General features: G+C 36.5%; 1 protein-coding gene across 7 annotated transcripts in view; it reads left to right on the top strand.

Annotated features, from left to right (window-relative positions):
• Window positions 1–17090, top strand: part of DENND4A (DENN domain containing 4A) — a 139243-nt gene that overhangs the window by 111258 nt on the left and 10895 nt on the right. For all 7 annotated transcript variants that reach the window (XM_038580750.1, XM_038580751.1, XM_038580749.1 and 4 more), the window contains 6 exons: window positions 3079–4178; window positions 8755–8944; window positions 13435–13529; window positions 14786–14961; window positions 15053–15199; window positions 16673–16871. In XM_038580750.1, the coding sequence (XP_038436678.1) occupies window positions 3079–4178; window positions 8755–8944; window positions 13435–13529; window positions 14786–14961; window positions 15053–15199; window positions 16673–16871 (1907 nt within the window). The remainder of the gene's footprint in view (window positions 1–3078; window positions 4179–8754; window positions 8945–13434; window positions 13530–14785; window positions 14962–15052; window positions 15200–16672; window positions 16872–17090) is intronic.

Raw genomic sequence — 17090 nt, 5'->3', positions numbered from 1 at the left:
CTGCTATATGTAACTGGATATCAGGTGTTTCTTGGGGATATGATAAGGAATAACAAAACAAAAAAAAACAAAATCATAGTCCCTACCTTTATGGAGAAAGCAGGTAGGAGAGATAGGAAAACATTAATCAAATAATCAAGTTAATGTAAAAATGCTCAAAGATTAAATACTGTGAAGAAGGGCTGTAAGTTTCTGCAAGAACATATAATAGAAAAATGTGTCCTGGGTTTGAGGGGAAGTTGACCACAGTCAGGGAATACTTCCTTGGAGAATATGGTTCTTGAGTTTATATCTGAAGTCTGAATTGAAAGCAAGTAAGGACAGGGGTTGCAAAGGAGGAATTGAGAGAGAGCACTCCAGGCAGAAGGAAGCAATCTGTGAAAGGCTATGTGGTAAGAAGGAATTATAGAATGCTCTAAATCTGAAAAAGCATTAGTATCTCAGCTAGGAATTCTCTCAGCTGTAAGATTCAGAAAATATGATTAACAGTCACTTAAACATGTCAAGATTTTTTCCTCAAATAAGAAATTCAAAGGTAAACAATTGCTCAAGATGTTAGTTCAAGGGCCTTGCCATCAGTTCTCTGGACCCAACTATATTTATAATAGAGCCACTGGCAACTTCATGCATCATCTATCTGTGCAAGGGAGAAAAAATGGGAAAGGGGACTACCATCCACATCCATCCCCTTTTATCTGGAAAGCAAAATTTGTCCAGAAACCCTCAAAAACTACCACTTTAATATTACTGATCAGAATTATGTCATAGAACCTCCTGACCCAAGGAATTTAAACAGTTTGTGGCTCTGTGTTAAAGGAATGCAGCATCCCACGTTGTCTGGTGGAATTAGCATGCATAGGAACCTAGGTTTAGGCTAACTTAACTGCAAATAATAGCCAGATAGTATTTTAGGCCTTGCAGACCACAGACAAGTTCTGTCACCTGTTCTTTGTGGGTATGCGATTGTAAATGTAAAAACCATTTGAGCCTGTACAAAAACAGTCCATAGGCCGGATTGGGCTCAGAAACATAGTTTGCCAACCTCTGGTATAGTTTGATAACCAGCTTTGTCTTAAGGCATAACATGGTTTTGACTTTGCAAGAGGACCTCCTCACACACACACCTATTTAAATGTAATCCTAGAGTACTGTCTTAGGGTTATGAGATTCCTCCAAGTCTTTGATGATACTAAATCTGTGAAGCAGGGATCCCTGGGTGGCGCAGCGGTTTGGCACCTGCCTTTGGCCCGGGGCACGATCCTGGAGACCCGGGATCGAATCCCACATCGGGCTCCAGGTGCATGGAGCTTGCTTCTCCCTCTGCCTATGTCTCTGCCTCTCTCTCTCTCTGTGTGACTATCATAAATAAATAAAAATTATAAATAAATAAATAAATAAATCTGTCAAGCAGAAGGTTTCCCAGAATATTAAAAGAAAGCATATTTTGGGGTTTTTATGTCCTTATTCATAAGGTAATAAAGAAAAAAATAAACTTTACCTTTCTGCTGTGCTGTTTTCCTTGTTAATGGTATATACTTATTACATTATTAGTTTGTAGGCTTTTATGGTCTCCAGTATTCCCTTTTGTCTCCTATCCTGTTACTTAAATGCATCACATGGCAGGAAAATGGCACATTTTTAGTAATTGCACTCTAGTTCTGTTGGATATAAATATAAAAAAGAATAGTCGACAATACCATATCTAGACTAACACTTTAGAAGAGTCCCACAAAGGGGTCCTTGGGTGGCTCAGTTGGTTGTCTACCTTCAGCTCAGGTCATGATCTCAGAGTCCTGGGATTGAGCCCCACATGGGGTTCCCTGCTCAGTAGGGGTTCTGCCTACCCTTCTCCCTGCCTCCCCACTTGTGCTCTCTCTCAGATTAACAAATAAAATATTATAAAAAAATAAGACTCCCACATAAGGACAATTAAAGTGATCAGAAATCTAGCTTTCTGCTTTCAGCATTGGTACCTAAATAATTTGGCAAAAAGCAGTGAAAAGTTTCTGAGTAGAAAATAGCCATTCACATTTAACTGGTATAAACTTGTAAACCCATATGTGAAATAAAGGTAAAATTACTTAGCCACATCTATAGTCATAGGATTTAGAGTTTGATTTTGTTTGTTTTAATTTTATTTATTCATGAGAGACAGAGGGAGGCAGAGACATAGGCAGAGGGAGAAGCAGGCTCCCTGCAGGGCACCTGATACGGGACTAATCCCAGGTCCCCAGAATCACCACCTGAGTCAAAGGCAAATGCTCAACCACTGAGCCACGTAGACATCCTAGATTTAGAGTTTTTTAAAGTAAGTTTTATATATGGGTAAAGCTAGCATAACTGCCTTTTATTTGGTTTGGTTTAGTGTTTTTGGTTTTGTTTTATATTTTTCTAGGCAGAAGATTCAGGATCTCAAGGTTATCTAGTTCACAATTGTACAACCATTGTTTAATCAATTTAGTGGAATTATAAATTTTTTATTAAATATAAAAAGGTGCATTTAAAAAAATTTTGAGTACACTGTTACATTAGTTTCCATGTACAGCATAGTGGTTCAACTTTTCTATCTGTATGCTGCACTCACCACAGGTATAGCTACCCTCTGTCAACATACAATGCTATAATAATATGACTGACCATGTTCCCTATGCTATGCCTTTTATTCCCATGACTTATTTATTCTGTAGCTGAAAGCCTGTATCTCCCACTTCAAAAAAGGTAAATATTAATCTTAACTTAAAAGTTTTAAAAAGCAGTACATGCTATGTCTCAAAGCATATCCTTTATAGTTAGTCATGTCTGGATTTGAATCCCACTTCCATCACTTAAGGACTGGGTAACTTTGGGCTAGATAATTCATCTCTCTTAGTGTCAGTTTCTTCTCAATCCATAAGTTTGTTGGCATGATTACAGTAGATAATGTAAGTAAAGTGCCTAGCTATAGTATCTGTTAAATAGTAGGTGCTCAGTGAGCACTTGATATTATCATTTTCATTACTAGTATTTTAAATAATTTAAGACATCTTATAACTGCACATTACATCTTTCATAGCTAAAAACACTTTCTTTGTTTTTCAGAAAGCACATCTAAGCTGCTCTTACTATCATCTTTTGAGGGTACAAATGAAACAGGAAATAGTCAAAGTAGATGCTTCAGGAAAAGACATAAAAGTGACAATGAACCTAATTTGCAACAGCGACTCTCCTGGGGAAGCAGAAACCGCAATCTTAGTGGAGGAGTGCTGATGGGACTTATGCTTAATAGAATCAACCAGGAAGCAAACCCTGGAGACATGGTTGAAAAACTAGGAGCTGATGCAAAAATTCTTTCAAACGTTATATCAAAAAGCACAAGACCAACTAGTCTTGATATTGGAAAACCCCCTTTAAGATCAAAAAGAGACAGTCTAGAAAAGGAATCTAGCGACGATGATACACCTTTCGATGGTTCTAATTGTTTGGCAGATAAAGTGGATTCTCCTGTTATTTTTGATTTGGAAGACTTAGACAGTGAGACAGATGGATCAAAAGTGGGATACATTGCTTCACAAAATCCCAGAAGGATTCAGCGTATGAGCAGCAGCTTCTCGGTAAAACCTTCTGAAAAAACGGATGTTGCCACAGGATTTGATCCCCTCTCTCTTTTGGTTGCTGAGACTGAACAGCAGCAAAAAGAGGAAGAGGAGGAGGATGATGAAGATAGCAAAAGCGTTTCAACACCATCCGCCAGGCGTGACTTAGCCGAAGAGATTGTGATGTATATGAATAACATGAGCAGTCCTTTGACAAGCCGCACACCAAGCATCGATTTACAACGGGCATGTGATGACAAATCAACCAGTAAGAAAAGTCCAACATTTGTCAAGGCATGCAGGAGATCTAGCCTGCCTCCTCATTCTCCGAGGCCAGTGAGACTTACCAAATCTAAAAGTTATACAAAAACTGAGGAGAGACCTCGGGATAGACTCTGGTCTTCTCCAGCCTTCTCACCTACTTGCCCATTTAGGGAAGAATCTCAAGACGCATTAACCCATTCATCACCTTCATTTAATTTAGATACACTGCTAGTACCTAAACTAGATGTTCTAAGGAACAGTATGTTCACTGCTGGGAAAGGAGTTGCCGAGAAAGCCAGCAAATGGTATTCAAGATTCACCATGTATACCACATCATCTAAGGTAAGTTCTGTTCATGTTTTCTACTTTCCCCTTTACTCTCTTCCACCACTAAAAGTTCTTTCCTGGCAACTTCCTGGCATTTTTATCATGCTCCTTAAACACAACTTTCCCAAAAAGGACTCTTGGAATGCGTGAGGTTTCTAAGTATCAGAATTTGAACTTGAATAATAACTTGAAAAGGAAAGAAAATTCACTAACTAAGGTTATGTTTACAGTTCAGTTTTGAAAGAACATGATTTATAGCTGGAGTAAAAGTTAATGTTATATGAAAATGCTTTTCGAGCTTATTTCCTTCAAAATGCACATTTTTTTCAGGAAATATCTAGCATGCCTTCAAAAAATTACCAGCTGACTGGATTTTTCCTCTAGTTAGGATGGAGTGACTTGTGATATATCTATATACATATCTCCTAAGAGCAAAAAAGCTAAATGTAATATAAAGTATCTGTTTAAAGTAATCAGAGAATTGCTCAAACAACTAAGAAGTCGAAGGGCAAGATGCTAGCAGAGAATTGCAGAGATGAACTAGAAGTTCTACAGCTGCTTTTCCCCTGAGGCCATTTGTTGATTCTGAGTACAGAGCAAGGGTTTGCAAATCCAGGTTTGGCCTTAGAGGACTGAGGAGAGGTAAGGGGGCCACAGAGCTTTTGGAATCTTGTGCATCTGGAAAGACAAAATTGGAGACTTGAGGGTCCTCAGATACTCCAGTTTTTTACCCCTTAAGAGCCTTTTCCAAATACTGATACTGCATGAGATAGGAGGCTAAAAATGTAAGCGGAAAGTCTCTGACAAGTTTTCAGCAGTTTCATGGTGTTGGGAATAGAGTTGCAAAGAGTTCATAAGTTCTGAGTGGGAGGTGGGTGTGGGTGGAAGCTGGTAGAACTTTGGTAAACACACCAAGCCCTTTGTTAGAAGTCCTGCAGAGCTATGCCTTAGGAGCATTGGCAAACCAGAGTTGGACCGAACCTGACCAAACTGCATCCTAGGCTTGACTCAGCTCAGCCTGTGATTAGATGAAGATGATCAGCCTTTATCTAACATAAGAAAGAGTGTGTCCTCTCTGGAGGCATGGAATATCATCTGGAGTCCTTATAATTTTTTATATATAATTTTTTATATTATTTAATTAAAAATAGCTGTACCAAGAGACAAGACCGTAACTAACAAAAGAAAATTTCAGGTGATCCAAGTATTTAAATTAGCAAGAGACTTTGAAATAATTTTACTATGTTCAAGAAAGTCAAAGGTGAAGAAAAACAGCAAAGGTAGAAAATTTCCCCAGATAATTATCTATTAAAAAAATCAAGTATAAATTCTAGGACTAAAAAAGATAGGAAATTAAGAATGAAGTAGTTGGATTTAACAGCAGACAAAACACAGAAAAAGATAGTTTATAAACTAGATAGAAACTCAGTTGAAAATATCCACTCAGAAGCAGATTGGAAAACAAATGGAAAATAAAAAAAATGAATGTGGGATTTAGTGAAAATATCTAACATTGATGTAATTGAGTTCCAGAAGAAGAGAGAATGAGATAGAAGGAACATTTAAAAAAGTGAATTGCCAAAAATTTTCCCAAAGAGAATAAAGATGGCAACTCACATATTTAGAAGATCTACAAATGTCAAGCAGATTAAATGCAAAGAAAACCATACTTATGCATCTAATGTTAAAATAGATGGAAATAGAATACAAAGAGTTTCCTCTTAAAAGGAGCCAGAGAAAAGAGCTATCTTACCTTCAAATAGAACAACAGTAAGAAACTGAACTTTCTTCTGAACAGAAACTTTGATGTCAGGAGACCCTGAAAAGATACCTTTAGAGCCCTGAAAGACAATAATTGCCACTCTATTTTCCTACATCCTGCAGATATCTTTAAAAATCAGGGTGAGGGGGCACCTGGGTGGTTCAGTTGGTTGAATGTCTCTGACTCATGATTTCAGCTCAGGTCATGATTTCAGAGTTGTGAGGTCAGGTTCTGCGCTCAGCAGGGAGTCTGTTTTAAGACTGCATGTGTGAGTGTGCATGGCATGTGTGTGTGCGCACATGTGTGTGCTCGTGAGAGCTCCCCCCAAATAAATAAATAAATCTCTATAATAAATAAAAATCAGAGAGTCCTAGCTCCACTGTGGAAACATAAAGCCACTGAAGCCCATCCCTCCCACTGATTATAACTAAAAACTCCAGACAAAACACAAAAAACAACTAAGGATTCTGAAGAAGTAGGCAGATTGTGGAGAAGGACCCAGACAGAAGTGAATTCCCCATTTTCTTTTCTCATGAGTATTTGCCCCAAGAGCAGGTCCTAGTCACAGTGTGGTGTGGCAGCCCAGGCAACTGAAACCTCAAGAGAAACCCCCTTGTTCCTGGACAGGGGGGCATCTGTGAGCTGGAGAGTTTGAAGGGAATCCAAAGGAAGGGGATTCCCAGATTCAGTGAATGGACTACACGAGTGTCAGCCTAGCTCTTGAGCTACACATCACATGGGGTAAAGGTGAACTAGCAGAGACAAGGCTTACAGAACTAAACTAAGAAGTCACTGCCTACAAAAATTGAAACACAAATTACCATCTGAACATAACTTTGTCGACTGCCTACTGTAGCAAAAACATTAGTGTCCTCCAAGAAATTATAACAGCACCTAGACCACACAGCAATAATATTCAGTATTCAAAATAAAATCCAAAATTATTTGATACATAAGGAATCAGGAAAATGTGGCCCAGTTCTCAAGGGAAAGAGAACCCAGAGATGACCCAGATGTTGGAATTATCCCAACGGAAAGTCTGAAGCAGCCATTATAACTAGATTCTCTGAGGTTAAAGAAAAACACATTTGAAATAAATGAGAAGGAAGGAATTGTCAGCCAGAAATAGAAACTATTTAAAAAAAAAAAAAAAAAACATTTTATCTCTAAAAAATATACTCCGAAATAAACTCACTGGATGAGTTCAGTAGCAGAATGGAGACGAGAGAGGGAAGAATCCATGAACTTGAAGTTTGAGTAATAGAAATTATCCAGTTAGAAGAACAGAGAGAGAAAAGACTTTTTATAAAGATGAAGCCTCAGAGACTTGTGGGACAATATCAAAAGGAATAACATATAATTGGAGTTCCAGAAGTATTAGAGGAAAACATTATGATAGAAAAGACATCTGAAAAAAAATAATGGAGAAATAAGTAATAAACAAATAACTCCCCAAATTTGGTGAAGTATTTAGATTTACAGATACAGGAGGCTCAGTAAACTATAGACAGGATAAAGTCATGGAAAACCACATCTACACACACATAAGCAAACTGCTAAGCGACAAAGATATCCATCTGTTAATAAAATAGCTGCGAGGGGAAAAATTAAAAACATCTTGAAAACCATTAAAGAAAAATGACACATTACCTACAGAGGAATAAGGATTTGAATGACCATGTATTTTTACCCCAACCATGAAGGAAAGAATACACTAGAACAACACCTTGCAAGTGTTATAAAAGACCTGTCAACCCAGAATTCAATATCCAATGAAAATATTCTTCAGGGGGAAAGGTAAAATATAAACATTTTCAGATAAAAGAATTCCTGGCCAGTCATGCTGTATAAGATATGCTAAAGGAAGTTCTTCAGGCTGACAAAAATAATACCACAAAGAAAACTGGATCTGCAGGAATGAAGGAAGAACAAAACACATGGTAAATAGTTAATATAAAAGACTACTTTTTTACCTCTTAAATTCCTTAAAAGACTTAGAATTTCCCAAAATGAAAATTGCAACGTTATCTTATGGAATATTTGATATATGTACATGATTTACAGTGATAATGGGATTCACTCTGCTAACATTCATTACAATTATGTTATTGTATACCAAGTGGTGCAATACTAACTTTAAGTAGCCTGTAAATGACTGGGTGTGCATATTATAATTCCTGGAGTATCCACTTTAAAAAATGCAGTTAGATATAGCTGAAAAGCCAATACAAATATTCAAATAATCCTAGAAGTAACAACCCACACACATGACTAGAAAAAAAAAATAAGTTGTATTATCTGGGCAGTAGAATTATAGATACTTAATTTTTTTTTTGTCATACAACAATTCATATTGACCAGATTTTCTTAATGTATTGTTGGTATAACCAGAGACACATTTAACTTAGACTTTGGTGTTCTCAAAAATGGAAACTGGAAATACATGTCTTTGAAACTTAGATTGTTATGGAAAATAATAAAATGTAAACATGCATGTACTTATAGAAGCTTAAAATGCAATTCTAATGGTATCATCCTGGGCTGGGATTCGCAGGGAGGAAAATGATCAGTAAATGAAGCTTCAGACTAGCAACGGTACCTTACCAACAGGTATCTCTACTTTGATCTAACTAAAAACACCATCTGAGTGATTTCTGACCCATATTTGCCAAATTAGTAGCCTTTATGAAATTGGTTATTTTCTTTCTGTAGATGTTGTAATGTTGATTGATCATTTGAGTGATTAGGCATTTCCTCTGCCTTAGGAGTGACATTTTAAATAATTAACTTTAAATATGAAGGAAATTAAGCGTGTAATTATGTCCTTAGGATCAAAGTTCTGATCGTACCAGTCTTTCTTCAGTGGGAGCCCAGGATTCTGAATCTACCTCTTTAACAGATGAAGATGTTTGCCATGAATTGGAAGGAGCCACTTCCTCCCAAGAGAGCTGTGCTGCTTCAGGGAATAAGGGAATTGATTTCAGCAGAACAAGCCTGGAAAGTTCTGCCTCCTTAGAAGGTTTGTCCAGTTTGATGATACTGCATATTGTATGTGATACCTTTACTTTTTTTTCCTTTGTTTTAATTTTGTAAAAGATTTGCATGGCTCCAAAGTCAAAACAAAAAGAACTAAGGTACTTTTAGAAAAGTCTACCTCCCATCCCCACTCCTTCATCCTGTTTTCTTCCTGTGCCTAGAGGTAACCATTTTTATTCATTTTGGTTTATCCTTCCATTGTTGTTTCTTTTAAAATATGGGGATATGGGAGTGAGTGTTTTTACCACCTCCTGTTTTCTTATTCAGAAAGTAACATACTTTCCCACTTGTATTTTTCACTTAACAATATATCCTAAAGATCATTCCGTATCATCACATCACATTGTGCCTTACTTATCATCACATCACATTGTGCCTTACTTATCATCACATCACATTGTGCCTTACTCGGTTGTACAGTTGCATAGTTAATCATCTGTGAATATATCAGAGTTTATTTTAATCACTTCCCTATTGGTGGACATTAAGTGTCCAGTCTTTGACTATTATAAATAATGCTATGATGCATATATGTATTATGTTTTTGCCAGGGTATCTTTGAAAGATACAAATTCTTCCTTGAAGCAATATTGCCAGGTTGTCTTCCTCAGGGGTATACTGGTTAGCATTCCCACTGGCAGTGTATAAGAATACCTATTTCCCCACAGCCATGTCAACAAAATATTTTGGCAAAGTTTGGGACTTTTGCCACCTGATCAGTAAAGACTGTATTTCAGTTTAGTTTTCATTTATGTTTCCCTTATAAATTGAGCAACTGTTTATATGTTTAAGGACTATTTGTATTTCTTTTTCTATGGACTGTCCTTTGCCTACATTTCACTTGTTGATCCTTTTTTTTTTTAAGTTTTATTAGGTTTTTTTTTTATATCAGGGAATTAATTCTTTGTCTCTTACATAATTGCGAGATACTTTTTCCAATTTTGTCAAGTTTTTGTGGAGTTGTTTTTTTTGTTTTGTTTTGTTTTTTGCCACACAGTTTTTAATTTTAGGTCATCAAATTTATTAGTGCTTCCCCTATTGCTTCTGGAGTTGGAGGTATTAGGAATTAGGCATTTTTCTCTGTAAAACCTATCATATTTTAGGTTTTGTGGGCCACACACCTCTTCATCACATAATTCTTTTTTATCGTTTTCTTTTTCTAACAACACTTTAAAATGTAAAAACCGTTCTTAGCTTGTGGCCATACCCAAGTAGATTTGATCCCTGATTTAGATATTTAATCCATTTGAAATTTAACCTAGGATATGGTGTGAAGAATGGATGCATTATAATATTATTTCATGTGCACCTTTGATATTTTAAAAAGCTTTTATTGTGGATATTTTCAAATGTACACAGAAGTAGAAAGAATAGCACAATGAACCCCCATTTAGCCTTTACCCATTGCAACAGCTATCAGCAAATGGCCAATCTTGTTTTCTGTCCCCGTCCTGTAGACCCAACATTTTTTTTCTTGCCCACGGATTATTTTAAAGTAAATCCTGGGGATCCCTGGGTGGCTCAGCGGTTTTGCGCCTAGCTTTGGCCCAGGGCGCGATCCTGGAGTCCCGGGATCGAGTTCCGTGTCGGGCTCCCGGCATGGAGCCTGCTTCTCCCTCTGCCTGTGTCTCTGCCTCTCTCTCTCTCTCTCGGTCTATCATAAATAAAAAAATAAATGTAAATCCTTAAACCCCTGCAAATAAATAAATAAATAAATAAATAAATAAATAAATAAATAAATAAATAAATAAAGTAAATCCTAGGCAGCATATAATTTTATTCATCAATACTTCCACATGTAGCTCTAAAATATAAGGGCTTTAATATTTTATATTGTTTTAAAAAGTGGAATTCAACCAGGTAAATTTGAAGATCTAACTGGCTTTATTAAACAGTTCTTGAATCAGGCAGTATCCTATCTAGCAAGTAGAGGGTAGGCGTCAAGGAAATGTACAAAATGGAAGGCTTTTTATAGAAGAAAGGTGAGGCAAGAAAGTTAATAGCAAAAGAGAAGGATATTCCAAAGTCACTTTCCCTTAGCGAGTAGTACGGGGGGTTTTAGGCAGACTACTTCATCTGCCATTGTGAGGTGGAGAGAGGGCCCATGTGGCAAGCTCCCTGGCACTGGTCAGAATATTCCTGACTGACTGGCTAAGACTACACTCTGAAGGAGATTGAAACTGCAATTAGATTAGGTGTTAAGCCCTCTTTGGGAACTCAGCCTAAGTGATGCCATTTTGGGCCAGTGGTTTTTCTTTAAAAAAAAAAGTTTGGGGATCCCTGGGTGGCGCAGCGGTTTGGTGCCTGCCTTTGGCCCAGGGCACGATCCTGAAGACCCGGGATCGAATCCCACATCGGGCTCCCGGTGCATGGAGCCTGCTTCTCCCTCTGCCTGTGTCTCTGCCTCTCTCTCTTTCTCTCTCTGTGACTATCATAAATAAATAAAAATTTTAAAAAAAAGTTTTAACATTTTTAAATTATGCATTTGATAATTTTATTTTTAATTTTATTAATATGCAATGTAATGTGTACACTTTTACATATGTAAATACATTTCAGAAATTCAGAGGACACCTTAGATCAAAAACCAGAACTTTAACAACATCCAGAACCTCCTCTCCTGCCTACATCTAGTCACTGCTCGCTTCACAGATGAACATTAGCATGGCCTGTTTGGAACATGTACGCTGTGTATCTTTGGTGAAGCATTCATTTTTTGAGAACATAATTGTAATGCTATTATCTTTTTTAATGTTTTAATGATATAATATTTTCTATCAAATATTAGTTTAAATTTTCACAGTTATCTCATAAAACTCTTTTTTATAGGTGGTTTGTTCAGATTGGGATCCAGACAAGGTCTCCTTGTTGCATTTGGTTGATATGTCTATTCAAACTTCCTCTTTGTTCTCTCTCTTTTTCCCCCTCTTGTCCTCCATTCATGAATAAATCGGGTGATTAACTCATTATGCCCCCTCCTTTTTTAACATACAAGAATAATTTGTTGTGCTAAGAAATAAACCTCACAACCCGATTCATATTTATTAAAATGAATATTCTGTGCTCTAGATTAATTGGATTTAAAAGGGAGGCTGCCCACAGAAATGATTTCATTAGTCAAGCCTGATAGGAGGTCTGAGAAAGCAGTTTTGAACTAGCTTTAGGAATTACAGAGGGTTGTGGGGAACCATCCAGGAAAGCACTGCAGTTACCACCAAATGTAAGCAATTTACAGGCTGACGGAGATGTCCTCCCTTTCTGTCCCTCTCAACACATCTGTGAAGCCAGCCTAGGACCAGTGGTGGTAGGTCTAGAGATACCTCTTTTTCCCATTGTCATTTATATACTAAAGCAATCAGGCCATTAGTCTAGATTAGGCTGATTGCCTAAGGAGAAAGCCAGAGTGAGGTTCTTGTCTCACCCAGTTAAAGAATGAATCTCATGGACAAAGGAGAGTGAATAAAGTGTGGGGGGGAGGGTGCTGTATGTAGAGATATGTAGAGATAAAGGAGGTTTCCAAAGGAATTTTTATATGTTAAAGTAGACTCACAGGATCCTGAAGGTTGGCTAAGATTGCCCTTTATCCTTAGCAAAGTGTCAGTATCCAGGCATTTGAGTCCCTAAGAGGAATGTCACTCAGCCCACCTCAACGACTTGTCACTGGCCTGCAAGTAGTAAGGAAATTTAATAATTTTTCTTCTGCCTTTGTTTCCCACATCAGTTGGTGTTTAACATGTCTTCCCGTCTTATCTGTTTCTCATGAACTGGTAGTTTATTGCATTATTTATTTTTTTAACTTTACTTTATAAAAATATAAGTGTTCACTCATAACATTTAGTAACTACTGAGGAAAAAAAAAGTACAGATTACGTCCAGTCTTACTAACAAAGTACAGCCACTGTCAACAATTGATTTGACTACAGAACTCCCCTTACTTTTTATTGTTGTTGTTTTAATCCCTACTAATATCCATTACTCTTAAGAATATATTTGGAAATTCTTCAAGAACAAGATTACTGTACCAGATCTTCAAAGATCCTGAGAAGACAGAGAATTACCAGTAAATCTTTTTATGATTGGAAACAAAATTAGCTATTTTATGTCTTTTAGATCTTAGAACTAAACACCATTCTTGTATTTTAAATATAGAAAAAGAGAAAAAGCAAATTACAAATAACTGAAATGCCTTGTAGCCTGTACCCGAAAAGTACTTCATGATAAATGCACACCCCCAGCATGTGGGAAACTGTAGAATTATAGCACATTTCCTTAAGTTTGTGCTCAAAACAAAAATGCATGCCTTGAAAAGCATGTTTTTCATTGTTTATTTGTTGTTTTCTTAAGTTGTGCTATTGGAATAGAACTGAATAGGACAGTTGGACAGTTTATCAGAGAATTTATGGAAATAAAAGATTTCATGTCCTTTCTCATTAATTGTAATGGTTTTACTCTTTGTTTTTTAATAATGAACAGGATCCCTGTCAAAGTTTGCCTTACCTGGGAAATCAGAAGTGGCATCTTCCTGCAACACAAGTAATACAAATATCTTCCAGAACTATGCAATGGAGGTACGATTTTAATCCAAAGAGTATCTTCCTATACCACTTATAAAACTTACATTCTTAAGTATTCATGGTCAGGAGTAGAGTAATAAAAAGTTAAATATGTAGCGTCTGAAAATTTCAGAATGTATATTGCAGCTGAATAAAGTTAAAATATCCAGTATTTCAGAATACTAACATCATACTGCATCATCTCTGTTCAGAAGCAAGTCTCTTCCTTCTTTTGGGAGATTTATCAATGTACAAAGCTTATTCCATTTTCAATATTTCTAGTTATCTCTTTTTATCTGTATGCTCTCTTGGAATTTTTATTTCACATCTGAACCTCTTAAAAACCCAACTCTACTATGCAAGCATGCTTTTATGAGGGGACATGGAGCTGGTTTGGCATTTGTGTTCCCTTTGCCCATCATGTTTGTCATTCTTTCTGTCAGTTTGTTGTGGATATCTACTGGAGATGCTGCTGTGTCTCTTTTTCTCACAATGAAAAAATTATGCTTTTACACTTTAAAAGTTTCACGTAATTTTTTTATAAAAATTGCTTCCAAATACATTTGTGAGTGTTGTCGCTTCTTCAGGCCAATTTGCATAAAATAGATTTGCACGTAGCTGGAAAAGAAATAGTGAGCCCTGATACTATAATTGACAAAGTTTCTGATAGCTTCAGGAATTTCTATATTTTATTCATGTAATGACAGCGTTTACATTTATCTATAGCAACACCTCTTGTCTTTAGTGACAGACCAGGGTTTTGTTGCAGTTTTTAATTAATGCCCAATCTGTCGTGACTGATACTGTAGTAAAAAATGTATATTGATCACAAACATATGGCAACAATGACCAATTGCTTTAAAAGTTTCTAAGTCTACTTCTCAATTTCTTTACTTATCACAAATCAGAAAGACTTGTAGATTCACACTCGTCTGGTGACCATACCATGAGTAGCATACAGACCCATAATACAAAATTACAAATACCTATTTTGGGTATTAGCAAATTAGTGCTTGGATTTACTTTTTCATTAATAAAACCATGGCAGGTTTTGCAGTAATTATAATGGTAAAAATGCTCACTTAAATGCAAGGTTCCCTTTCAAGTAAAAATTTTGAATTCGATTTAGCTAAATATAATCTATTTTTTGTTATTGTTTATACCTTCTGAATCCTTCTTTTAGTTTTCCAACAGATTTATGGATTGAAATAGTTTTTAACTCATTGTATCTCTAATAGGCTCACTTTATAAAGTGCTATTTTCTCCCATAGGTTCTTATCTCAAGTTGCTCTCGGTGTAGAACTTGTGATTGTCTTGTCCATGATGAGGAAATCATGGCTGGCTGGACAGCAGATGATTCAAATCTCAATACTACATGCCCGTTTTGTGGCAATCTCTTCTTGCCCTTTCTGAATATTGAAATAAGAGATTTAAGACGACCCGGAAGGTAAGGATTTGTGCTTTCTTTTACCTTCATGTTTGAGGATATTTCCTAGAATATCTCTTTTCTCAAAAAGCTCCCTTGATTCACATTGCAGATACTTTCTGAAGTCAAGTCCATCTACAGAAAATATGCATTTTCCATCCTCCCTTTCAAGTCAGACAAGGCAGTCTTGTATCTCAACATCAGCCTCTGGTCTTGACACGTCTGTTATCTCTGTTCAAGGGAATTTTGATCTCAATAGGTAATTATCATGTGAAACTATATTTTAACATATATTACATGTTTCTGAAAATGACAGAAAAACCAGCTGACCATTTAAAATTTCTAGGGGTGCCTGGGTGGCTCAATCAGTTAAGTGTCCAACTCTTGATTTCAGCTCAGGTCATGATCTCAGGGTAATAGAGCCTGCTTGGGATTCTCTCTCTCCCTCTCCTTTTGCCATGTGATTTCTCTCTCTCCCTCTCTCTCTCTCTCTCTCTCTCAAATTTCTTTGTATACTAGATTCATAATCTTAAGTTCTTACCCCTAATTAAGACAGTATTAAAATTCTCTAATAACCAGGGCACCTGGGTGGCTCAGTTGGTTAAGCGTCTGCCGTCAGCTCAGGTCAGGATCCCTCAGGGTCCCAGAATTGAGCCCCACTTTAGGGCTCCTTGCTCAGCAAGGAGCTTGCTTCTCCCTCTGCCTTCTGCTCCCCCTGCTTGTTCTCTCTCTTTCTCTGTGTCAAGTAAATAAATAACATCTTAAAATTTTTTTTTAATTTTTAAAAATTCTCTAATAATCTAAATGTTTAAACAGTTATAATTTATGCCTTATGAATACAGTTTAAGTTGTATAATTCTTATATGATAATGTTTACTATGTTTTAAAAGTAAAAATTCCAGGGACACCTGAGTGGCTCAGTGGGTAAACCATATGACTCTCAATCTCAGGGTCATGAATTCAAGTACCATGTTAGGCATAGAGCTTCTTTAAAAAAAAAAAAAAAAAAGTAAAAATTCCGTAGAACACTTGAAGTTCATCATGAATATCTTTCTCTTTTCTCTCTCTCTTTCGGAATTACATCAGTACTAACTTACTTTACTTTGGAATATTTAGTAATCTGAGAAAACATTTTGAGCTGATAGAGGACTTTACAGTAAGCCTAATATAAGTACATTTACACTTAAAACAAATGCAGAAACTGACTTCATTTTGGAGAAGTATCAGACACCATATCTATAGCGGGACGGGAGATGTCCTATTGGTAACTGCATGTTGCAGAAAAAAATGCCTGCAGGGAACTGGGAGGCTGACATGACATGTCTAAGCCTGAGTGCTTAGACAGCACAACTGCAAATCTGTGTGGTCGTAGTTTTAGCATAGCCCTTTCTCTGACTGGGTCCCACAAGCTTGTGACTCCTGAAGAAATAGGTGCCTGTTTTCTCTGCTTTATCCTCTGGGCCTACTGTGGTTCCTGATGTATAAAAGTTGTCCACTAAATGTTTTTAATAAATGAATAACTTTTGGATATTTAAAGTTCACTGGATAAAAAAAGAAAATTTAACATGATTAGACTACTTAAAAATATATCCTATGGGAATAGCCTGACTAACATCTTTATTTGATTTACTTTGCTACGTATCCAGCTCTGATTCTAAAGCACTGGTCTTTCTGGATGAAATAAAATAAATCTAGACAATGATATGCTTTTTTTCTTTCTTCAATGCCCAAGCAAATCTAAACTGCTGGAAAATACATGTGCCCGAACTATTCACATCCCTGCTGATAGATCAAAAACAGGTGTGTCAAAATGTCCAATATTTCCAATGGCCAGGAGTGTTAGTACTTATGGCCCCTTGGATAAGGAAGACACTGGAGGCCAGAAGCTCATTCCTACAGGCAGCCTGCCAACTACTTTACAAGGAGCTACAGTATGTATTTTGGTGTTTTTTAAATTTGGATATTGATGATTTACATATGATTTTATTCCCCTTGCCCTATACAGCCTCATTAACTTCAATTTTATAATGATCAAGAAGAGTTTCTAGTCCAATGATAAAATTATAGTATTTTTTATTTACATGGAAATTGTGACAGGAATTTTTATAATTGATTTAATATCATCAATGTTGTATTTTCCATTTATGGTT

Source organism: Canis lupus, chromosome 30, assembly GCF_011100685.1.
Source record: "Canis lupus familiaris isolate Mischka breed German Shepherd chromosome 30, alternate assembly UU_Cfam_GSD_1.0, whole genome shotgun sequence".
NCBI lineage: Eukaryota > Metazoa > Chordata > Mammalia > Carnivora > Canidae > Canis > Canis lupus.
This window is presented reverse-complemented; position numbering and strand designations above follow the sequence as displayed.